This window comes from Symphalangus syndactylus, chromosome 3, assembly GCF_028878055.3.
Source record: "Symphalangus syndactylus isolate Jambi chromosome 3, NHGRI_mSymSyn1-v2.1_pri, whole genome shotgun sequence".
NCBI lineage: Eukaryota > Metazoa > Chordata > Mammalia > Primates > Hylobatidae > Symphalangus > Symphalangus syndactylus.
In genome coordinates, this window is record NC_072425.2 from 138,597,844 (window position 1) to 138,623,595 (window position 25,752).

The 25,752-nt window shown below is 40.9% G+C and overlaps 1 protein-coding gene across 2 annotated transcripts in view; it reads left to right on the plus strand.

Annotated features, from left to right (window-relative positions):
* The window catches only part of SORL1 (sortilin related receptor 1), a 289,661-nt gene that overhangs the window by 162,569 nt on the left and 101,340 nt on the right, over positions 1 to 25,752 (plus strand). For both annotated transcript variants that reach the window (XM_055273513.2, XM_055273512.2), the window contains exons 7-12: positions 5,245 to 5,346; positions 6,403 to 6,572; positions 12,970 to 13,162; positions 15,476 to 15,593; positions 15,806 to 15,879; positions 25,594 to 25,682. In XM_055273513.2, the coding sequence (XP_055129488.1) occupies positions 5,245 to 5,346; positions 6,403 to 6,572; positions 12,970 to 13,162; positions 15,476 to 15,593; positions 15,806 to 15,879; positions 25,594 to 25,682 (746 nt within the window). The remainder of the gene's footprint in view (positions 1 to 5,244; positions 5,347 to 6,402; positions 6,573 to 12,969; positions 13,163 to 15,475; positions 15,594 to 15,805; positions 15,880 to 25,593; positions 25,683 to 25,752) is intronic.

The window sequence follows — 25,752 nt, forward strand, 5'->3', positions numbered from 1 at the left end:
TTTTTACTTAGTCTAATGTCTGAGCTTTTAAGGACAATTTCTACTGACTATTTTTGCTTGTGTATAGGCTATACTTTGTTGTTTCTTTGCTTGTCCTGTGATTTTTTTTGTTGAAAAGTGGACATTTTAAATGGTGTGGCAGCTCCAAACCACTGACACCCCCTCCTCAAGGTTTTGTGTTGTTGCTATTTGTTGTTGCTGTTTTTGTTGTTGTTGTTATTGTTGTTCAGGGAGTTTCCTGTACTGCTATCAAGTTTGTGTTCTTTATTGTTTTTGCTACTGAAGTGTCTCATAATTTAGCTTATTGGTCAGCTAATCATAAGACAGAGATTTTCTTAAACTCTTTGAACCACTGAGTTTCTCAGCCTTTGCTAATGGCCTCTGGGTGTGTGTTGGGGTATACCTTCAATGCTTTGGCAGGCAGTTTACAACTCTGTCCTAGCCTTCACTTCCTGCTTATGTAGAGCTTCAAGATTAGCTGGAGGTAAGAGATTAGACCCTGTTTCTTTCTTTTTTGAGCATACTCACGGCTCTTATGTGCTTGACCTTGTAGAGTCCCAGGAATACTCTAGAGCTTATTAAAGCCTCCTAAGGGCATCTTCTTCCCCAGTTTTTCCTTTTAAGCTTTTTAGTTAGCCTCTTTTTATTCTCAATTGGTAATACTGTCTGCAGAAGTTACAATGATAAGCCTTTGCTAGTTTTTATTCACTATTTTCAGTAAATGCCTTGGCTGGCTATAAGGCTGTCTATATCATGAACCAAGTCAGGCTATGTAAAGACAAGAGCTGATAATGCAGCTTTCCTGTGAGCCCCCAGACAGGTCAGGCTTTTTGGGAACTCCAGACCTGTTCTGTCCTCTCCAGTGGCTGCTAGGCTGCTGTTTTTCACAGCTATTGTAGATGTGAGGCTGTGGGTTTCCAAGGCTACCACAGAGCTAGAGAGTGGGGGATGGGATTAGGGCAAATGAAAACATCACAAAGCTGGCTATTTTTGCCAAGATTCAGCCATCGTTCTTGAGTGAATGTGCCTTGGATTTTTGCAACCCTTTGTTTCATTTGCAGATTTCTGAAAAAGTTGATTTTGAGGATTTTTGTCAGTGCTTTTCTTGCTTTTATGGATAAGTATATTTTTAGAGTTCCTAGAAATGCTTCCAATTAATATTAACTTTGTAAACTTTATTATAGGCATTTTCCAGCCTACACGAAAGAACAGTTAATGCTGACATGACCTCCCCATGTGCCCTCATCCAGCTTCAATATTACTTACCTGCATTTGCCAACCTCTCCTTAGTTATCTACTCACTACTTTTTTTCCCCCCTGGAATATCCCAGATGTTGGGTTTTAGCTATGTTTTATTTATGATTTTTTTTTTTTGTAAACAACATTAAGGTGGATGAGGATGTTTTGCTGAAGCTTTGTTGCTGCTCCAAGGGAGGATGTGACCCATGGCTCTGGTGCTTCTGAACTAGTGGCCCTGTGCTTCCACATGCCCTGGGAGGGCTTAGTTCTTTACCCATTTTCTCTAGCTGAGCTGCCATGCAACTTTCAGTGGGATAGCTCATTGCAGTATCCTTTGGCCTTTACTTGATAAGAATGTCCTTTATTTAGTTCCTTTCTCCTCTTTTCTCCTTGATCGTCCATTTCTTTTTGCTCTTAACACAATCTCAAATATAAATGGAAATTCAGGTTATTCAGATACCTAGATGAATTTATTTATTTAATTATTTATTTTTTTCTGAGATGGAGTCTTGCTCTGTTGCCAGGCTGGAGTGCAATGGCGTGATCTCGGCTCACTGCACTCTCCGCCTCCCAGGTTCAGGTGATTCTCCTGTCTCAGCCTCCCGAGTAGCTGGGATTACAGGCATACTCTACCATGCCTAGCTAATTTTTCTGTTTTTAGTAGAGAAGTGGTTTCACCATGTTGGCCAGGATGGTCTTGATCTCTTGACCTCGTGATCTGCCCACCTTGGCCTCCCAAAGTGCTGGGATTACAGGCATGAGCCACTGCGCCCAGCAGAATTTATTTTTAATTATTAGAAATGAAAACACAAAATTAAAAAAAGTCTTCTTATAAATTCTCAGACTTTATAAGATTGAATTAGATTCAAATATTTAAATCATTCCTAGTAGTTGATGAAATATGTGTGTTTGTGGATGTATTAGTTGGTACAACCTTTCAGGAGGGCCATTTCATGATAGCTATCAAAAATACAAATTTTGACTTAATAATTCTTCTAAGAATGCATCCGACCAATGGTATTGCGCAGTTCTGAAAAAGTAATAAATACATGCATATATATGTGTGTGTGTGTGTTTAAGAATGTTCTTGGAAATAACTAAAATGCCCACCAGTATCTGTTAAGTGGAAAGATGTCTAAGATACATGGCCAATGATAAAATTTTAAGTTGTGGGACAGTAAGATACACTGTTAATGGAAAAGTTAAGTAATACAACAGCATTTATATCATGATCCAAATTATATGTGAAAAATTAAATTGCCTGTGTCAGTTTAGAATTATATTAGGTTGCTGGTAATAGACTAGAAATAAAAATTGCTTAACCAAGTCAGGAGTTTAGTTTTCTCCCTCCTGCTGCCTGGAGGTAGGCTGTCTCGGGCTGGTATGTTGGTGTCCTGGTGTTCTTGGGGACCCAGGTTTCTGTCTTAACGTTCTACCATCCTGACTGGTGATTTCCATTCTCAACATTACCTCATGGTTCAAGACATCCACTAGCCTTCAAGTCCTTATTGCAGTTAAGAAGAATAAGGAAAGACAGCAAGTAGGACCTCTTCCCACCAATTCCGTCTGTTTAAGCAACCTTCTTAGAAATCCAGCACAAAACTTCTGTTTTTATCTCATTGGCTAGTACTTAGTCACGTGACTACCCATAGCTGCAAAAATGGTAGAGAAGTGCAGTTGTTTATTCTGGGTGGTGTCAGTGTCCCACTGCTCAGGAGGAAAGGGATAATGGGTGTTGGGGGTAGGTGTAGCAGTGTCTGTCACTATGTACGTATGCTTGCGTGTGGTGGCACAGTACATTTCTGAAAGGATGCTCAAGAGCTGTTAGCCAAGGGGCACTCTGCAGGGTACAGTGGGAGGAGGGATGTGGAGGTCAGAGCAGAGCTTCTGCATTTACCTTATACCGATCTGTGCTGTTGGATGTTTTCCATGAGTACGCTTTGCTTTTATAGTAATAGTGATAAAAAACAAACCAACCCAAAACCTATGGTTTATTAAGAAAAATCTCAGAGTCTTACAATACATCTTATAATCACTAGTATGCTGTAGTTTAATTGTTAATATATTTCTTGGTGGCAGTAAAACAATACAATAACTCTTTAAAAATCCATTAAGAATGAACCTGAATTGTCCAAGTTTAGGAATAATTCTCCAAGAAGGTAGTGGGATCAATGCATTTTGAGATTTTTTTTGATGATTGTAGTATTCTGTGATTTTTGCATTTATGAGGTAAGACTGACCTATGAAATATATTCTTAATACTCAGGCCTCCCAGCAGCAATCGTTAAGTATTTTTAACTGATGATGGGCCTGGGTGTTATTGAGAAATCACGCTTTTTAAAGTTATACTCACAGTTGGAAGTAGTAAAAAACAAAGCATAAAAATGTATATTTCATTGATATGTTCCTCTATATATTCACAAAAATGTATGTATATAGGCTGACTTAAACTAATCATCTGACATAGCCATGACATTTTATCAACTTAATAAGGGCTTTTGGAATTTATATGTAACAATTTTGCTGGGAATTGTTTTCTCATTCAGTTAATATGCTTTTACATTTTTAATAGATCCATCATTTCCTACGGCCCCATGTTTAGTACAAGCTATTAATATGGTTTTCAGGTTTCCATTTTGGTGGGCAGTCTTTCGTACCTCTCTACCTGATTTCTTTAAAACAAACTACTTTTAACCATTTGTTCAGTGGTAGTTTGAATGTCTGCTGCTCAAATGGATTAAAAGTAACTTTGTCTTTATCAGCTGGGTCCTCACAGTATTTATGGGGCATGTATGAGCACAGGGTACTGAGTTGTTATATTACAGATAAAATAAATGAGTATGTTCCTTACTCTATAGGAAGTTAATATCTATAATAAACAGCAACCTAGTCAAGGATAAGTGAAGCCGAAGTAACCCCTCTGGCTGGGAATCCCAACATCTCAATACGTTTAATAGTCATTGCTATGATTATGTCCACATGAGGGTATGCCTCCCCGTGTCTTTCCTGATAGATATGCAACATTTGCCTTCAGCTTCTGGCCATGTTCTTTTAGAGCTGGAAGAAACCACATAGAGTCTTTATAACAGTTCTTACCCATTTTTGAGTTGTGGACTTTCTTGAGAATCTGATAAAACGTATGGAGCCTCCACAGCAAAATAAATGAGTATATATAAAAAATTTTGCATATACGTTTACAGGGTTGCTGGACCATTTAAACCCATCTACAGGGAAGTCTTGATCCAAATAAGCTTCTCCTTTTGTAGATGAATAAACTGAAAGCTAGAGAGATTTCTGTCATTTTCTCAGTTGGTAGAGCTAGCTCTTAATCTAATGTTTTTATACACATTTACAAGATTCTTGCTGTGACTTAAAAATCTCTAAAACGCAATGTGATGTGGTTGACATGTTGAATACTCTACCAATGAATATGTATTCTAGCAAAAGACCTTCCTCAATGAGATTATTCAGAGATGGAAAACCAGAATACAATGAAGATTCTCTCAAGTCTTGGTGCAAATTAAAACCTTGTGACTGGAGCATCCTTGTAATCTAAAAATAGGAGTAGAAAGAAGAAAAGAACATGTTTTGTTTGTGTGGTGTGTGGCTGATCTCACCCTTTAGTGGTTTGGGGGCTGTAGGCTCCTCCCTGCCTGTTTTTTCAGCCTCATCACACAATCCTCTTTCTATCTCTTACTCTGCTGAAGTGTTGGCAGCCTCCAAAACCTCCTGTAGTCCAAGTTCTACCATCATACCATTTCCTTCCTTATCTAATATCCACGGAGTATCTAGTGTCTGTTGCAGACCGGGTGTCTAAGATGAAGCAGTACAACCCAGGCTGCCCAATGATGGCAGACATTGCAAAAATATGAATTTGCAATCACAGTCTCTATTTCGTGTTTCCAATAGAACTGGAAGAATCTGACTCTTCTATTTTTATTTTTGCTGCTTTTGAATGACTGTAATGTGGCACCATTAATTTTTTTTTCTCCTCTTCCTTGGCAGCATCTCTTGGGCAGTCAACAGCAGTCTTCTGTCCAGCTCTGGGTCTCCTTTGGCCGGAAGCCCATGCAAGCAGCACAGTTTGTCACAAGACATCCTATTAATGTGAGTGGGGTCTGCTTGAGGATGGGAAGAAGTATCATTGTCCTTATGCAGAGGTCAGAGGAAGGGTGTTGTGGGGATGGCCTGCTGGAGTGGGTTATTTTATGACCTCCCTGAAGTCAGGTCTCTAGAGAGAGCAGTTGTGCTTTGGGCATCGTGGTCTGCATTTCCCACTTCACTGAAGCAGAGCTGAATGAGAGACTTAGTTTGCTTTACGTGGAGCAGCACAGGCAGAGAGAGGTTGGAGCCACAGTCAGTGCCATCTGAGCAATGTGCCAGTACTAAAGCAATGGGAAGTTTTGTGCATGATAGGATTTTTTTTTTTTTCTTATTAAGTACCTCCTGTATTGCTTGCAGGGGGCGAGTTCCAACAGAGGATAGGATTTGGGTCCCACCTTTTAGAAACAGGTTGGAGAGACTAAGGACTGAGTAGCAGAAGAAACCAGACATAAGCAAATGCTTAAATATGCAGCTTTATAACATGAAGATGGATAGGAAAAGTCTGCGTGGGATGGGGTCATTAGAGGAGTTGCCACAGGGAGGTGGTCACAGGGGAACGTCTTGACATTGGCAGGTGGTTTGGTGAAAGGTAAGTAGCTCACTTACTTACCTTCCACCAAACAAATGGGATCATATGGAGAACAGTCTTGCCAGTTCTTTGCTAATTTCTATGGATTCTGCCTTCCTTTGGTCACCTTAGGAAAAATAAAGGGAAGTGCATTAATCCGTATTGTACTTTGTACGAACGAAAGGTCTCATGGGAAAATGAGGGAGACATTACTAATGGAAAGAGGTTTGTAGGTCATTTGTGCAGTGCAGTGGCCCATTATTTTGTGCCCCATTTGCCAGTAAGGGGCTCGCTAAGCTGTAGATCTGCCTCAGGTTTTCCAAAGGGAAAGTCGCCAAAGCTTCTTTGCCAAGGTTAGGGAGCTTCTCATGGGCTTTAGGCCAACATTCGTCACTAGGACATTTGAAAGTCATTGCTTCCGTGTGTATAGAAAAAGCCCACAGGGCACATTTGTTTTTTTGACGTGTCTTTTTTGACTTTTGATTCCAAAGGAATATTACATCGCAGATGCCTCCGAGGACCAGGTGTTTGTGTGTGTCAGCCACAGTAACAACCGCACCAATTTATACATCTCAGAGGCAGAGGGGCTGAAGTTCTCCCTGTCCTTGGAAAACGTGCTCTATTACAGCCCAGGAGGCGCCGGCAGTGACACCTTGGTGAGGTAAGGAGACTGTGAGTCCTTCTCCTGCCTTCTTAGGCCAACACAACCATTAGCTTCTCTCTGGTTCTGTGGTTTTCAACATTAGCTGCCCATGTGGATACACCCGGGGAGCTTTCGGAAACCCAATGCCTGGCTTATGTGCCCAGAGATTACCATGGGATGGGTTTGGGGTGTGGCCAGCTTATGAGGATTTTAAGAAGCACCCTAGGTGATTCTTATGTGCAGCCAAGTCTGGGAACTACAGCTCTAGGTAACATTTAGGGTCAGAGCTACTGTGTTAATCACTCCCTTGAGCTCCTTTTGTTCAGTTTTCTGGTTTTGTGGTTTCTGAACAGTGAAAAACAGTACTTGGTAAATATCAAGTCAGTGAGAGCTGGCATATGCGGCCAGTGGATCAGGTTAATTGATGTCATTACTCTTTTTTTTTAAGAGATAATTGCACGGTGTTTTGTAAAGAAAGGCACCAATATCATTGATCCTTTATCCGTAAATCATGTGTTTAGAGCTGTTTTGCAGTCCAGCAGTGGGCAAATTCTGAGCACCACACCCATCAAGGGGTGGTGGAGGAGTTGGGGGTTTGGGTGGGTTGAATTGGTTTTTAAGATCCGTTCAGGGCCATTTATTCTGATTTGTCATTTGACAACCAGACTTGTGTGACCTGTGTGGCTGTGGTTAGAGTCCCCTCTGCTCTTGGAAAGAGTCTCCTGTGTGAAGCTGACTGGTCTGGGTTGGGGTCTGGCTCTGGCCATGACAACCAGGTCTGAGGGCGTGCCCCTGTGCCCACTGTTTCTGGGAAATTCATTCCATTGTCAATTTATTCACAAGTATGCTGCTGCTCTCTGCCAGACAGTGTTCTAGGTATAGCCACAAAGTAATGTATGAAGCAATAAAATACCAGAACAAAGTCCCTCTTCTATGGAGTTTATATTCTAGTTGAGGAAGATAGAATATAAGCAGATGTGTGATCTGCCTGGTTACATGTTGAAAAGAAAAACAAAGCAAGATCGGGGATGGGGATTTGCAAGGGTGTTCTTTTATTCTATTGGCTGCTTCAGGAGGGCGATATTTAAGCAGGTGCCTGAATTACATGAAGGAAGGAACCAGGCAGACCCCTGGGTGAGTAGCACTGCAAGCAGGGCAGACCGGAAGCACAGTGACTCTGAGGCTGGACTGCACGGGTGTTTTAGGAGCAGGGAGGAGGCCAGGGTGGCTGGAAGGGCTGCAGAGAGGGAGAGAGAAGGAAGAAACAGGACCCAAGAGAGCAGGGCTCAGATCCTATAGGGCCTTCAGGGGCTTGTGAAGAACTTTGTTTTTTTCTTTTTTGTTGTTGTTTTTTTGTTTGTTTGTTCTTGAGATGGAGTCTCGCTCTGTCACCCAGGCTGGAGTGCAGTGGTGCGATCTTGGGTCACTGCAACCGCCGCTTCCCGGGTTCAAGCGATTCTCCTGCCTCAGCCTCAAAAGTAGCTGGGATTACAGGTGTGCACCACCAGGCCAGGCTAATTTTTATATTTTTAGTAGAGACAGCACCATGTTGGCCAGGCTGATCTCAAACTCCTGACCTCAAGTGATCTGCCCACCTTGGACTCCCAGAGTGCTGGGATTACAGGTATGAGCCACCACACTCAATCCTGTCTTTTCCTTCTAAATGAGATGGAAAGTTTAGACCAGGAGATGGACATGATCTGATTTAACCTTTTAATTTGTTTCCATTAAAATCCGTGAATTGCATTATATAATGAAAAGAATATAAAACATAAATGGATAGTGTTATATAAATAATTAAAAGTGAGCACTCATGTGGCTTATCTTTTACAGGAGTTATCCTCAATGCTGTGTGGGAATTTGACTACTGTGACTACTGTAGGGGACAAAGGTGGGAACAGGAAGACTAGTTGTGAAAGTATTGCAGAGATACAGGCCATTAGGGATGGATGTTGGTTGGACCCAGGGTGGTCACACTAGAGATGCTGGAAATGGTCAGACCCTAAATATATTTTGAAAGTAGAGCCAATGGGATTTGTTAATAGATGGGACGAGGGGTACGAAAGAAGGAGGAGCCAGGGGACTGCTACTGCTTCACCCGAGCTGCCTGTAAAGAGATGGCCACATAGGGAGTCAGGGAGAGCTGGGGCAGGGGCAATATTGGGAGGAGATCACCAGCTTGGTTTGGGACTTACCTGGTTGGAGAGGCCTATTGGATATCCACGTGCCCAGCTTTCTACCTGGTCTCTGACAGTGCTTTTCCGCTTCCTGTTTCTTCTCTTTTGGAGGTGCTATTATCTTTTATTCCTTTCCTCCCCTGACACAGACTCATGGATTAATTATTATTTAATGTGTTATAAACCATTCCTGCCATGATTCATTTTGATGCTCAGCTTGTCCTGGTTTGCTCAGTGGCAGATCCTACCTCCTTCAGTTTGGTTCTTGTCGTTTTTTATTTAAAAAAATTGGCCGGGCATGGTGGCTCACGCCTGTAATCCCAGCACTTTGGGAGGCTGAGGTGGGCGGATCACGAGGTCAGGAGATCGAGACCATCCTGGTTAACACGGTGAAACCCCATCTCTACTAAAAATACAAAAAATTAGCCGGGCGCAGTGGCGGGCGCCTGTAGTCCCAGTTACTCGGGGGGCTGAGGCAGGAGAATGGCGTGAACCCAGGAGGCGGAGCTTGCAGTGAGCCGAGATTGCGCCACTGCACTCCGGGCTGGGCGAAAGAGCGAGACCCCATCTCAAAAAAACAAACAAACAAACAAAAAAAGAATTAGCTGCGCGTGGTGGCACGTGCCTATAGTCCCAGCTACTCGGGAGGCTGAGGCAGGAGAAACGCTTGAACCCGGGAGGCAGAGGATGCAGTGAGCCGAGATCGTGCTACTGCACTCCAGACAGAGTGAGACTCCGTCTCAAAAAAAAAAAAAAAAAAATCTATTGAGGTGAAATGTATATAACATCAGCTTAATCGTTTTAAAGTGGGCAATTCAGTGGCATTCAGTACATTTACAGTGTTGTGCCACTGCCACCTCTGTTTAATTTCATGGCCTTCTCATTTCTCCAAAAGAAAACCCCATGCCCATTAAGCCACTTCTCTCCACCGTCCCCTTCTCCCAACCCCTGGCAGCCGTCAGTCTGATTTCTGTGTCTGTGGATTTTTCCCTATTTTACAGGATGTTTCATGTAAATGGAACCATACAATAATATGTGACCTTCTGCGTCTGGCTTCTTTCACTTAGCATAATGTTTTCAAGGTTCATCTGTGAGTACCATATATCAGTGCCTCATTCATTTTAATGGGTGAATAATATTCTCCTTTTTTAAATAATTAAAATAGTGGATCACTATCCCTCAGACCTTCCACTGACTCTTTAATTTTTCTCTTTTCACTATTGAAAGCCCCTGGCTATGGAATGGAAGAGTCACAGCTTGCTAAATATTTTCTTGTCTTCCTCATTTGTCAGGGTGAATGTTTCATGCTGGGAAAGAGTATGAGCCAGAAGCCAGAGCGATGGCCCTTTACAGAGCTATGAAGGCGTCCCCTCCTTGCCTGAGCGCACAGTCCAGTGAAGAAACTGGAAATAGATTCACATCAAGAGTCATAGACTAATGTCCCACTCAGTTTTCTCCTTCTTCTCAGATTTTGTCTGAGGACTAGACAGGTTCTGTTATACTCAGTTGAGTGACGTTTTGTCATCTGCATCTCAATCTCAGCCAGATGAAATGAGATAAAGGTGAATTAGCACATCATGTGAACAGGCTGGTTTAGAGTAAACTGGTATGTGAAATGAGCAAGTCTTTGAACCGAATAGGAAAGAATGGTGCCTGGGAACTGCTTCTAATTTACTTAGAGAAATGGAGAAAGAGCTCTTTCTAGGGAATGACCCTCGCCCTAGTCGGATGTGCCGGGTGGGAGTCTCATGGAAAGCACTAGCTAGATGTTGGATGCTTTAGAGGAACTAATGTGCTGAGGAAATGTCAGGCCCGCGGGTCACCTTAGGGAGGGCCACAGGCCCAGTTGGTGGGGGTATTGCCAGGGCATGGATTCTGCACTGAGTGGGGCTATAGGGGACCTGCTGAGCTTCCTGGTAAGCCTTGGCCCGGGGCACTCTGGGAAGAAGGGGAGAAGTCCCCTGGGGAGGGCCAGTGAGGAGAAAATGGAAGAAAGTGGACTCTCAGAGAAAGTACTTAGGGTGGGGCAAATTGTTGCAGGCAGGTCAAGTGGGGGAAAGGAAAGGATGGGCCGGGACTTCTGGTGGAGGAGCATGTGAGATACAGGAAGGCAGGCTTCTGCTTAGAAGTAAAAGATAAAACTCCAGGAATCCAACTCGGGAAAGAAACAGGGCTCATCTAAATGAGAGAAACTCAGGCCTCCCAGATATATAGAAGAAGCCCATAACCGGTGGGATGACAGTTTATGATGATAACCCCCAGAGAGGTGGAGCAGAGGTCAACAGAGAAGGAGGAATAGAGACCTTCAGCTGGTTCCTAAGGAAGCCCCTGAAAAACAACTGAACTAGACCTAAGGAAACCACATGTCAGAGAATTTGGTCTCAACTCCAGCATTTCATTCAGCACTCTGCTCAGTCCCTCAGCCTGAAGCAGCTTTGGTGGGGCTCCTAGTGTTCCTTCTCCTGCCTCAGAGGTTGTTGTTTGGGTCTTTCTGTCTGAGGTGGCAGGGCAGTCATCCCGCTGAAGAGATTGTGTGGAGATGGATGATGGAGGGCAGTGTTTCTCGGCTTTATTGTGTAGCCGGTGGCTTAGAACCCCTGAAATAAAGGGCAAGCTTCCATTCTTTTTCTTTGCTTTTCTTTTTTTTTTTTTTTTTTTTTTGAGTTGGAGTCTCACTGTGTCACCAGGCTGGAGTGCAGTGGCACGATCTCAGCTCACTGCAACCTCCACCTCCTGGGTTCAAGCAATTCTCCTGCCTCAGCCTCCCGAGTAGCTGGGACTACAGGCACATGCCACCATGCCCAGCTAATTTTTGTATTTTTAATAGAGTCGGGGTTTCACTATGTTGGCCAGGATGGTTTCAATCTCTCGACCTTGTGATCCACCCGCTTCAGCCTCCCAAAGTGCTGGGATTACAGGCGTGAGCCACCGCGCCTGGCCAAGCTTCCAGTCTTAATAGCCACGTATGAACCCTGGTTACAATTTCTCAGAGATCTGCTCTATTTGTAATGCGTGTATCATTTTAGCGCAAAACCACTTTCCTGTGGCATCAGGGTATCAGCATAGTAGATAAAGCCTGGGAAGCCCATATTCTCTTAAGAATATAACCCCAAGCCTTCTAGAGCCATCCTTGCTGTATGTACAGTTTCTTTAGGAAAGAATCGACAGGTTCTGCTGGGCTTCCTGACAGAAAACCCTGTGGGCTTCTATGTGATCAGGGTGTTGGATAATTAGGTTGTAAGTACCTGGAGAGGGGCTCTGTAACCCTGAGCTACGTTCCTACAGATTGAGTTGAATTTTAAACCTCAGCATTGTTATTAGTGTCTTGGAGGTCTGACTTAATGATTTCTGTTTTTGAAGGCTCACAGGAGGATTTGGAGTCAATTTTGTTAGTGATGTAATAGATGTGACTCTTACGTCAACTTTTGTATGTTATATTCATCATTCTAAACCCCCTGTTAGGAATTGTTGATCAGATAAGCCTTTTAGCCCTAAAAGTTGAAAAGAAACAGATTTTTTAAAATAGCAAATTATCTGGCTGGACATGGTGGCTCATGCCTGTGATCTCAACACTTTGGGAGGCCGAGGCAGGTGGATCACTTGAGCTAAGGAGTTCAAGACCAGCCTCGGCAACATGGCAAAACCCCATCTCTACCAAAAAATAAAAAAAAATTAGCTGGGCATAGTGGCACACACCTGTAGTCTCAGCTACTTGGGAGGCTGAGATGGGAGGATCATTGAGGATCATCTGAGTCTGAGAGGTCGAGGCTGCAGTGAGCCGTGATTGCACCACTGCACTCCTGCCTGGGCAGCAGTAAGACCCTGCCTCCAAAAAAAAAAAAAAAAAAAAGGAGTGAAGTACTAACAATGTGCTATAACATGGATGAACCTTGAAAGCATTATGCTAAGTGAAAGTAACCAGATACAAAAGACCACATATTGCAGATTCCATTTATATGAAATATCTAGATAGGCCAATTCATAAACACATGGAGCAGATGAGTGGTTTCCAGGGCTTGGGCAGGGAAGAGGAAATGGAGAGTGACTGCCAGTGGGTATGAGGTTTCCTTTTGGAATGATGAAATGTTCTGGAACTAGATAGTAATGATAATTGCACAACATTGTGAATGTGCTTAATGCCACAAAATTGTATACTTTTAAATGGTCAAATTTTATGTTATTTACAATAACAAGCAAATACCAATTCAGGTTCATAGCTGTTTATTTTCATATTGTAGGTATTTTGCAAATGAGCCATTTGCTGACTTCCACCGAGTGGAAGGATTGCAAGGAGTCTATATTGCTACTCTGATTAATGGTTCTATGAATGAGGAGAACATGAGATCGGTCATCACCTTTGACAAAGGGGGAACCTGGGAATTTCTTCAGGCTCCAGCCTTCACGGGATATGGAGAGAAAATCAATTGTGAGGTATTGACGCTTTAATCTTCTTTTGCTTTTTAATATAAGGGAAAGAGCCCTGCTCTGTGGTAGTTTCCTATGTCTAGTATTTATTGAAAAAATACAAGATCACATAGTATTCTATTAATATCACATGGAGCAGACTTTTATTTGTGTTGCTACACTTGCAGTTTCCAAACTCTGCTCCAAGGTCTTGCTACCACTTCTGGGCAGAAGCAACTCAGGAAAAAAAAAAAAAAAAGTAGTATTCATTTTTAGTACTACTTGTTTAGTTAGACCATTACTTGGTCTTTTGGATTTTTGAATTTTGTTTGTCCATGGTGGGCTATGTGGGCACTCCCCTATATAATGTATCTGTGGCCCTTGGGAAAATTGTTTTGGAGACTCTTACCTTAGAATTTACTTCTTGGTTTTTCTTCTCTATTTGGCAATGGGTCTTGGCTTACCACATCAAATCTAATTTTGGAAAGAGGCAGCCTATAAATAGATATAGACAAATATCTGGGTGCTTCCTCTTCTCTCAGCAGCTTGGTGAGATCCTGGGGTGGTTGGGGCTTGGGTGTTTTTGAGCTTTAGTTAAATTGAATCAATGGTATCATTCAAATTCAGCTTTTTGTTTCCTTGACTGATCAGTTTATTTATGAACTGTAGGACAGTTCGTCAGCTTTCAGTTTCTTCTTCTGAGTTTAGGTGGTGGAAGGAATGTATAGGAAATGGATAAGTCTGATTACCTGAGGATACAGAAACTCTTCAAGAATATACTTCCTTGCAGGCAGAGAAGCATGAGTCAGAAAGAGGAGTGAGCAAATAAATATTTCTTTGAGACCCAGCCTAATTTGTTCCAGTTTTCATTGGTCAAACTGAGACTCTAGCAAGATAGGTACTTGTTAGAGATCCTTTTGTGACAAAAATAAGTAGCAAATAATCCAGCAAACCTTGCTACCATTTTTACCTGACCATAACCACATAAGCACATAGTCCTCCTGTGCAGAACCCTGGCCACATCTGAGTAACATTGAACAAGCTCTTTCTGACCCGGAGAACTCAGTGTGACCATATGGCAAAAGGCGTTGTCCTGATTGCTTGCAGAGCTATGAAAATCTGGACATGAGTGATGGAGGCCAGATTGAATCACTTGAAGCCTTGCCCTGTATACCTACACCTTTGTGCAAATGTAAAATACATAGGAAAAAATTTAATGCTAATCCTTTGCTTTTTATATCTCATTGATACTGTACATCAGGGGAGCTTATTCATGAGACTTATGACTTCTGATTCTTGGTCTTTCTTATGACAGAATTGCTGGAATCATATTTGAAATATGTCTGTGACTTAGAAAGTGAATATGACAAAATCATTTCATTTCTCTTTAGTTCTGAGTCACCTGAGAGGATCTCTGAGTGATAGGATGAGATGATGACTTTCCCATCTACTTGAGTTGACACTGATTTCTTTTTTTTTTTTTTATTTTTTTATTTTTTTTATTATACTTTAGGGTTTTAGGGTACATGTGCACAATGTGCAGGTTTGTTACATATGTATCCGTGTGCCATGTTGATTTCCTGCACCCATTAACTCGTCATTTAGCGTTAGGTGTATCTCCTAATGCTGTCCCTCCCCCCTCCCCCCACCCCACAACAGTCCCCGGAGCGTGATGTTCCCCTTCCTGTGTCCATGAGTTCTCATTGTTCAATTCCCACCTATGAGTGAGAACATGCGGTGTTTGGTTTTTTGTCCTTGCGATAGTTTACTGAGAATGATGTTTTCCAGTTTCATCCATGTCCCTACAAAGGACACGAACTCATCATTTTTTATGGCTGCATACTATTCCATGGTGTATATGTGCCACATTTTCTTAATCCAGTCTATTGTTGTTGGACATTTGGGTTGGTTCCAACTCTTTGCTATTGTGAATAGTGCCGCAATAAACATACGTGTGCATGTGTCTTTATAGCAGCATGATTTATAGTCCTTTGGGTATATACCCAGTTCAACCATTGTGGAAGTCAGTGTGGCGATTCCTCAGGGATCTAGAACTAGAAATACCATTTGACACTGATTTCTAATTGTTATTCCCTGAGAGTCTCAGAAGGCCTTTCTAAGTTGTAATTGTTCTCTTCTTCCATGGGACATTTATGTGGGTTCGGATGATCCTCTCTGTCTGGGGGGTGTGGGGACAGCTGGGCTGTGAGTCTGGTTTCCCCTGGGCCAGGCCTCCTTGCCCCATGTCAGCTGCAGTGCCCTCACACAGGCCGCAGGGTTCACAGGGAACGCTAGGCATGGTATCATGTGCTGACACTGCCTGAAACTTTGGTTGTATAGCTTTCCCAGGGCTGTTCCCTTCATCTGGCTCAGCGCCTCAGTCAGCTCCTCAACCTCCAGCTCCGGAGAATGCCCATCCTGTCCAAGGAGTCAGCTCCAGGCCTCATCATCGCCACTGGTAAGTGTGCCTTGCCTGTTCTCACAAGGGGTTCAGCTGCCTGGTGATATGCAGCCAAATGCAGAGCAATCACCCACGTCTCCAGCAGTAACCACTCTTCGTGGTTTGAAGGCATTCTTAGTTGCTAGATACTACTCAGAATTTCTGGCTGGGCAAGGTGATTATCTGACATATTCTTGAAATTAAAAATAATTATTTCTCTTGCGTTTTAGGCTCAGTGGGAAAGAACTTGGCTAGCAAGACAAACGTGTACATCTCTAGCAGTGCTGGAGCCAGGTGGCGAGAGGTCAGCCCCCTCCCCCAATCCCCTCCCCTCCACCCTGGTTCCCGTTTGTGTGAGAATGTAGACTGTGCCTTGGCATTTCAGGGACACAAATGGTCCATGGCAGAGACCAGTAATGCCAGATATGACTATAAAGTAAAGAAAGGTACCTGAAGCCACTGATTTATATCCACAGTTACTTTAAACTAAAAACAGACCTTTGCAAATGTGTGAATTTTACTAAACGTTCTAAGATTATGAGTTCTATGAGGGCAAAGACAATGTCTCTTTTACTGACTTCTTTATCCTTAGGACCTAAGAGTGCCTGGCATGGAGTGGGGGCTCACGGCCTATATGCTGCATGCATCAGCAAATTATAACATGGTGGTATCAGCCCTGAAACCGGCTATTATTATTCTTATTTTGTATATTACTGAAGTTGAAATGAAGCCTGTCCTTGCTGGGCTATGTTATATGGGCACTTTCATCTCATTCCGTGCTATGGAAGTAGACTCTGTTTTTGCCTTAAGGTTGTATAACTAATATCGATTCTGATTACACCAATTCCTAAGACAGGGCTAGTTCCCTAGTTCCAAAATGCTAATTCATCTTCATCTTTGGGCGTTAGAGAATTTCCAAACTTGTAAAAAAAAAAAAAAAAAGTTGCCAGCCTCCCATTGATGAAGGCCAAGGAAGTGCATTTGGTCTCGTTCTGTAGGGGTTGCTTTCAGGGGTGACCCTCTAATTATGCCAGGAGCCACCAGGGTAAAACCCAACAGATCACTTGACGGGATGAGCAACTTGTCATTGAGCAGCCCCGCAGGCTGGGCAGCCGGAGCAGCACGTCAGGAGTGATGTGGAGTTCTCAGAACAGCTAGCAGACATAGTTCCCATCCACATGGTGCTTTAGTGGGAATGCACCATGCTCACCTTGATATTTGAATAGGTAATATGTAAAGCAGTAATAAAAACACCAACATTCATTTGGCACCTTGCAGTTCACAGAGGCCTATCACAAGCCTTCTTTCACTGTGGCAGGGCTTCCCATCCCTCCCGAGGAGAGACATGAGGCTCAGACACTGTGTACTGTATGTGGCGAACACAAATATGTGTTCAGATGAGGCAGGTTGTTAAGGCCATTGTAGTCAGAGTGCAGACAGTTTGAATGGGAATTTTCAGGTTGTCCTTGTCCAGCTCCCAAGGGAAGATTAAGCAGCTGCTTTCTCCTTTCGTGGAGCTGGACGCTGCCTTTGAAATGGGGTATCCTCTTCTCTGTGAATAGGCCTGTGGTTTGTTTGTGCCTTCTGCTGTTGGTGTAATCTGGGATTTGCACATCTGCAAGTGGTTTCCTTCTGGGTAGAAAGCAGTGTCTTGTTCCTCCTCCGGTGAAGTGGTATCGTCTGGTGATTACCGGGGCAGCTGTCAGTGCCTCCCTCCACATGCGCCTTGTGCCTGCCAAGAAGCAACCAGTGCATAAGAGACCTTATGTTGGGACATAGCAGAAAACTAACTTGGGGATGAAAAGATTGTGAGTTTATCTGTGTGAGTGGGCATCTGAGTCCCTATGGGCAGCCTTCACTTTAGAGGGACAATCTGGGCTGTGTGCGGGAGCAGGTGGTGGCAGAGGAAGAGGCTGTAGTGGACAGAATGCTGCCTGGAGCACTGATGACTGTAATTCTGGTTTTCTTTTTCCTCCTAATTAGTTGTGCAAATTCTCTGATCCTCAGAATTCCTTTTTTTGTGCTTTTTTTCTTTTTTAAATAATTTTTATTTCTTGTATTTTTAGCTTTTTTCTTTATCAATTTATTGAAGCAGATGAAGGCACAGTACACTGCACATATTTAAAGTGTACAGTTTGATCAGAATTAATTATGGTCACCACAATTAAGATAACAAACGTTTCCATCTGCAAATTCTCTGATCCTCAGAATTCCTTTTTTGTGCTTTTTTCTTTTTAAAATAATTTTTATTTCTTTTACTTTTAGCTTTTTTCTTTAACAAATTTATTGAAGCAGATAAGGGGACGGTACACTGCACATATTTAAAGTGTACAGTTTGATCAGAATTAATTAATTAAGATAACAAACATTTCCATCACCCTCCCCGAGGTATCTTTGTTCCCCTCGGTAATCCATCCCACTCTCCAGTCTTGTCCTTGCCTGCTTCTGTTATTCATTGGCATTTTCTAGAATTCTGATAAGTGGACTCACACAGTATATACTCTTTTTGCCTGGCTTCTGTCACACATCACAATGATTTTTAGTTTCATCCAAGTTGTTTCGTGTATCAATTGTTCATTCCTTTGCTAGTCGTATCCCATTGTAGGGATATATCATAATTTATTTATTCTTTCATCTGCTGATAAACATTCCAGTTTTGCTGATTACAAATATAGCTGTTATGAACATTCATGTACATATTTTATTCATTTCTCTAGGGTAAATACTTAGGAATGTAATAGCTGGGTAGCATGGTGGGTATATGTTTAACTTTTTAAAGAACTGCCAAATTATTGTCCCTTTTACATTTCCACCAAACAGTATGTGAGAATTTTAATTGCTTCACATCTTTGCCAAGACTTGGTATGATTAGTCTTTTTAATTTTAGACATTTTAATAAGATGTGATAATATCTCATTATAGTTGTAATTGGCATTTGCGTGATTATTAATGATTCTTTTCATGTGCTCCCTGGCCATTTTAAAATCTGGTTGTGAAGTATCTGCCCAAATCTTTTGTCTTTTTGAAAAAATTGGGTTGGTCCAGCACAGTGGCTCTGCCTATAATCCCAGCACTTTGGATGGCTGAGGTAAGAGGATTGCTGGAGCCGTGGGCAACATAGATAAGGAAAGCTCGTCTCTACAAAAAATAAAAATAGCCAGGCATGGTGGTGCATGCCTGTAGTCCTAGCTACTTAGGAGGCTGAGGTCAGAGGGTCACATGAGCCCTAGTGGTTGAAGATGTAGTGAGCTGTGATTGTGCCGCTGCATTCCAGCCTGGGCAATGGAATCAGAGCCTGTCTCAATAAATACATAAATAAATTTTAAAAACTAATTTTAATATCTGAGTTGTCTATCTTCTTTGAGTTGTAGGAGTTTTTTTAAAAAATATGTTTTGGATTCGGGTCTTTTGTATGATGTATGGGTAGATACTCAGTTTTTCCATATGGAGATCTAATTGATTTAGCACCATTTATTGAAAACACTTCTCTCTCTCGCATTGAATTGCCTTGGTACCTGTTTGAAAATCAATTGGCCATATACGGGCCAATTTTAGGCCAATTGGGTCTATTTCAGGACTTTATTCTGTTCCATTAATCTGTCTATCTTTTCGCTAATACCAAATTATCTTGATTTCCAAAGCCTTATGGTACATGTTGAGATCAAGTAGGGTAAGTCTCCTTCAACTTTGATCATTTTAAATATTATTTTCATTATTGTAGGTCCTTTGTATTTCCTGATACATTTTAGGATCACTTGTCAATTTCTATGAAATCTGCTGGGATTTTTATTATAATTGCCTTGAATTTATAGAATCAATTTGGAGGAGAATCGACATGTTAATACTATTGAGTCTTCTGATCCATGAATGTAGTATCTTTTCCGTTTCATCTTTAATTTCTCTAGTACTTTGTGGTTTCCAATGTAGAGGTCCTGTACATCTTTTATTAGCTTTATTCCTAAGTACTTTATTTTTTTTTTGTATTACCATAAATGGAATTTTATTTTCTAATTTTTGCTCTAGTATATAAGAATACAATTGATTTTTTATATATTCATCTTGTATTCTGTGACCTTGCTAAGGTAATTCATTAGTTCTAGTAGGTTTTTAGATTCTATGTAAGCAATCATACCATTTGCAAAGAGTGACAGTTTTATATCTTCCTTTCTGATCTTAATGTCTTTTATTTGTTCTCTCATTCTTCCCTTCTCCCTTTTTCTCTTCTTTCTTGTCCTTCTTTCTTCTCTTTCCCTCCTTTCCTCCATTTTCTCCCTTCTGATTTCTCTCATTCTTCTAATCACAAAGGCTAGGACCTCTATACAGTGTTGAATAGAAGTAGTGAAAGTGGGCATTCTTGCCTTGTTCTCTCTCTCTGGGGGAAACAATTCAGCCTTTTTACCGTTAACTATGGTGTTAGCACTAGATTTCTTTATCAACATTTGGGAAGTTCCCTATTATTACTAGTTGTTGAGTATTTTTTTTTATCATAATCAGATACTGGATTTTGTCAAATGCTATTTTTACATTTATTAAAATGATGATTTTCTCTATTACTATGATGATTAAATATTACATTAATTCTTGAATATTAAAACAACCTGGAATTACTAGGACAAACTCTACTTGGTCATAATGCATTATCATTTTTATGTGCAGCTAGGTTTGATTTGCTAATATTTTGTTAAAGATTTTTGCATTATTTGTGAGAGATACTTGTCTGTAATTTGTTTTTTTGTAAAATCTTTCTTAAGTTTTGATATTAGTGTTTGGCTAGTATCATAAAACAAGCAGAGTGGTAAACCCCTCTTCCTCTTTTTTAGGACAAAGTTTGGTGTTATTTTTTCTTGAGTAATTCTCTAATGAAACTGTCTAGGCATTGAGTTTTCTTTTTGGGAATACGTTTTGATAAGAGATTTAATTTCTCTGGTTGATACAAGACTGTTCAGATTTTCTTCTTTTTGTTTCAATTTTGATGAGTTGTGTGTTTCAAGAAATTTGTCCTTTCATGTAAGTTGTGACATTTGTTGGCCTTATGTTATTAATGATATATTCTCTTTACTTTTTAATGTCTGTAGGATCTTTGGTGATTATTTCATTCCTGATACTGGTGATTTGTGTATTTTCTCTATTTTTCCGTGGTTTAGGTATTTCAATACTGTTGATCTTTCCAAAGAATCTGCTTTTGGCTCTGTTGATTTTCTGTTGTCTGTTTTCTGTTTTGTTGCTTTTTTTCTTTATTATTATTTTTTCCCTTATTTGTTTCATTGTTCTTTTTGTAGCTTATTAAGATATAACCTTGGGTTATTGATTTTATATCTTCTTTTCTAATGTAAGCATTTAAAGCTGTAAGTTTTCCCTTAAATACTAATTTAGCTATATGCTACATATTTAGATATGTTTTTAGTGTTTTTAAGTTCAGAGTATATTTAATGTCCCCTTTTAAACCTGAGATATAGGCTGCACACAGTGGCTCATGCCTGTAATCCCAGCACTTAGGAAGACCAAGGCAAGAGGATCACTTGAGGCCAGGAGTTCAAGACCAGCCCAGGCACCATAGCGAAACCTTGTCTCTACAAAAAATAAAAAAGTTAGCTGGGCATACCTGTGATCCCAGTTACTCCAGAGGCTGAGGTGGGAGGCTCACTTGAACCCAGGGGGTCAAGGCTGCAGTGCGCTGTGATTGTGTCAGTGCACTCCAGCCTGGGTGACAGAGCAATACCAGGTCTCAAAAAAATAAAACACAGATGCAATTGAGATATAATTCACATGCTATAAAGTTCACCATTTTAAAGTGTACAGTTCATATGTTTTTAGTATTATTCAATCATCACCATTATCTAGTTCCAGAACATTTTCATCAATCCATAAATATCTCTTGATTTTTATCTCTGAATGATAAGTTACTTAGCAAAGTGTTATTTAATTTGCACGTATTTGGGGGTTTCATAGATATCTTGTTATTGATTTCTAATTTAATTTCCTATAGTCAGAGAAGACACTTTGTATGATTTCAGTCCCTTTAGATTTGTTGAGATTTGTTTTGAGATCCAGCATGTGGTCTATATTGTTGAATATATCACGTGCACTGGGATGGAATATGTATTAAGCAGTTGTTTGAGGTAGTGTTCTGTAGATATTATTTATATGAAGGTGGTTGATAATGTTGTTCAGATCTTTTGTGTTCATATTGATTTTTGGGGGGTCTAGTTCTCTAAATTCCTAAGAGAGGAATGGTAAGATCTCCTACTATGATTCTGAAATTGTCTGTTGCTCCTTTACATTCTGTCAATTTTTGCTTTATTTTGGTATGCATTTTGAATATCTGTTGTTAAGTCTATTCACATTTATAATAATATTTTCTCATGAATTATCCCTTTTATCATTATGAACTATCTCTATCTATTGTAATGCCCTTTGTCTTAAAATCTATTTTATCTGATATTAAAATAGTTACTGTAGCCTTCTTCTGTTTACTATTTGGATAGTACATCTGTTTTTGAGTTGGTGTCTTACTCTGTCACCCAGGCTACAGTCCAATGGTATGATCCCGGCTCACTGCAACCTTGGCCTCCTGGGTTCAAGCGATTCTCCTGCCTCAGCCTCCTGAGGATTTCAGGCACTCACCACCACACCTGGCTAATTTTTGTATTTCTAATAGAGATGGGGTTTCACCATGTTGCTTAGGTTGGTCTTGAACTCCTGACCTCAAGTGATCCGCCTGCCTTGGCCTCCCAAAGTGCTGGGGTTACAGGTGTGAGACACCACGCCCAGCCCTGGATAGTACATCTTTTAACATCCATTCGCTTTCAGCCTATCTATGTCTTTATATTTAAAGTGTTTTTTTTTCTCTTTTTTGAAGTTGGGTCTTGTGTGTTGTCCAGGCTGGTCTTAAACTCCTGGGTTCAAGTGATCCTGCCAAATAGTTGGAATTAAAGGCACATGCCACCATGCCCAGTTCTTTGAAGTGTTTCTTCTAGACAACATATAGTAGGGTCTTGCTTTTTTTACTCATTCTGCCAAGCTCTGCTTTTTAACTGAAATGCTTAGGCCATTAACATTTAATATAATTATTGATATATTTGAATTTAGGCCTAATATTTCATTTATTTTCTTTTCATTTCTCCTATTTATTATTCCTCTGTTCCTTCTGTCCTCTCTCCTTTTGTATTATCTAGATACATTAAGTATTCTACTTTTATTTAGATTTTTTGGAGGGCTTATCTATGTGTATTTCTAGTGGCTTCTCTAAGGATTACAACATACATATCTAATCTTTTATAGTCTTCTTTGAGTTGATATTGCACTTAACATAAATTTAGAACCCTTTCAACCATACAAGTCCCTTTTCTCCTCCCCCACCTATATGTTATTTTCATATTTATCACATCAACACACATTACAAAACCCACAAAGCACTGTTTGTTTTTACTTTAAATTATCATATGAATTTCAAAGAACTTAAATATTTACCCAGATATTTACCATTTCTCTTGCTGGCTCTTCGTTCTGGAAAAATCTCTGTTTACCCATGGGAAATTTCCCTACAGCCTGAAGAAATTCCTATAGCATTTTCTGTAGCGAGATCTGTTGGCTATGAATTCTCTTGTTTTTCCCTCATTTGAAAATCTCTGTTTTATTTACCTTCATTCCTGAAGGATATGTTTATTGGATAGAGAATTCTGGGTTGACAGTAATTTTCTTCCAGTACTTTAAAGATGTCTACTGTTTTCTTGTTTCGGTGGGTTCTGATGAGAAACCTGTCTTCACTTTAGCTATCATTCTCCTGTGGGTAACATGCCATTTTTCTCTAGATGCTTTGAAGATTTTTTTTTCATTGGTTTTCAGCTGTTTTGGTATGATGTGTCTAGGAGGGCTTTTCTTTGAGTTTATTCTCTATGTAGATGCTGATTTTGAATCTATATTTACATCTTTCACCAAATTTGGGAAATTTTCAGCCATTATTTCTTCAAATATTTTTTTTCTGCTCCCATCCCTTTCTCCTATTCTTCTCGGACTCCAGTTACATATTAGACCTACTGTTATTGTTCCCTGTGTCCTTGGCAATCTTTTTTTCTTTGAAGTCTTTTTTCCCCTTGTGTGTTCTCTAGAACATACAGATAGATCTATAATTTCTGCAGATCTGTATTTATTTTGAAGTTCACTAATTCCTCTGTCATTGCTTTTCTGATGTTGAGCCCATCAGTAAATTTCTTATTTCAGACATTATATTTTTCATTTATAAAATTTGTTTGGTTTCTTTCTAAAAATTGTTTCCACTTCTCTGGGAGAATTCTTTTCTCTCATTCATTTCACGTGTGTTTTTCTTTCCCTCATGGGACTTGGTTATAATAGCTATTTTAAAATTCCAGCCAGGTATGTTGGCTCATGCCTATAATCCCAGCACTTTGGGAGGCCGAAGCAGGTGGATCACTTGAGATCAGGAGCTTGAGAACAGCCTGACCAACATGGTGAAACCCTGTCTGTACTAAAAATATAAAAATGAGCTGGGTGTGGTGGTGCACGCCTGTAATCCCAGCTACTTGGGAGGTTGAAGCAGGAGAATCGCTTGAACCCAGGAGGCAGAGGTTGCAGTGAGCTGAGATCACACCACTGCACTCCAGCCAGGGCAACAGAGTGAGACTGTGTCTCAAAAAATAAAAAATTAAAAAAAAATTCCAAAACATGGGTCACTTGGGATTGGCACCTTTTGACTATCTTTTCCCTTGAGAATTGGACACATCTTATGGATATGTTTGTATGCTGTATGTTAAGTAATTTTGGTTTGTATTCTGCACACGTGAATGAAATTCATGATGGAGGATATTGATATTTTTGTTTCAGCATGTAATCAGCCTGTTTAGGTTCTTTTTTTTTTTTTTTTTTTTTTTTTTGAGACGGAGTCTCGCTCTGTTGCCCAGGCTGGAGTGCAGTGGCGCAATCTCGGCTCACTGCAAGCTCCGCCTCCCGGGTTCACGCCATTCTCCTGCCTCAGCCTCTTGGAGTAGCTGGGACTACAGGCGCCCGCCACCACGCCCAGCTAATTTTTTGTATTTTTAGTAGAGACGGGGTTTCACCGTGGTCTCGATCTCCTGACTTCGTGATCCGCCTGCCTCGGCCTCCCAAAGTGCTGGGATTACAAGCGTGAGCCACCGCGCCCGGCACCTGTTTAGGTTCTGACCCTGAGTTCTGCCTTGCTTTCTGTAGGTGTGGTAGTTTAACTCTCAGTTCAGTATGCTAAGCCTTTGTTATACTGGTTTGTGTCTGTTTCATGCATGTACACTTCAGGGGTTAGGCTGTGACTTATGTAAGTTCATATACAAAATTAGGGGATTTACTTTTTTGACACTCCCTGCTATGGGGTTCCATCTACACTTTCCCTACCCTACAGGGGCTCCTTTCTCTGGTTCCTTTGGGGGAAATAATATCTATTGCAGTTTTAGCTGTGACTGAGACTGAGCTGCACCCCATGACTGGGACTTTTCCTTTGGGCAAAGCTTTACCAGGATATTCATGACTTGTGTGTGTAGCTTCTCTAGGTTTTAAATCTCCACAAGCTGCTTGCTTTTGTTTACTTCTCAGCATCTACTGGTAGTTGTTTTTTGTCCAGAGTTTTCAGCTGTAATTAGCAGGAAGGATGGGCTATAGAGGGCTAATACAGTCATAGTCAAACTGGAACCCCAGTTACTTAATTTTTAATCAAGGGTTGGTGGGAGTCATAGATTTGGATTTGAGTCCTACCTCTGCTGTTTACAGTCTACTATTTTAATATTAAGCCCGTGTTTCTTCATTTGGGAAAAAAATTGAGATACTAGAACTTGTTCCGCCTGTCCCTAGGATTGTGTGGAACAGATAAGGTAATGAATGTCAATGTCTTCTGTAAATGGAAAAATTGTTTTCAAGTGGTTGTCATTGCTGTTATGTCTATGTGCGTGTGTGTGCATGCCTGTGGGCATGTGTACATGGTTTCTGCACAGTTACCTCCATAGCAGTGGTGTCACCACGGATTTTTCCTCTTCAGGCACTTCCTGGACCTCACTACTACACATGGGGAGACCACGGCGGAATCATCATGGCCATTGCCCAGGGCATGGAAACCAACGAGCTAAAGTAAGTGTCTCTGGACGAGGCCTTTTAACATCAAACTCTTCTCCCAGAAATTTACATCTGTGATTATCTC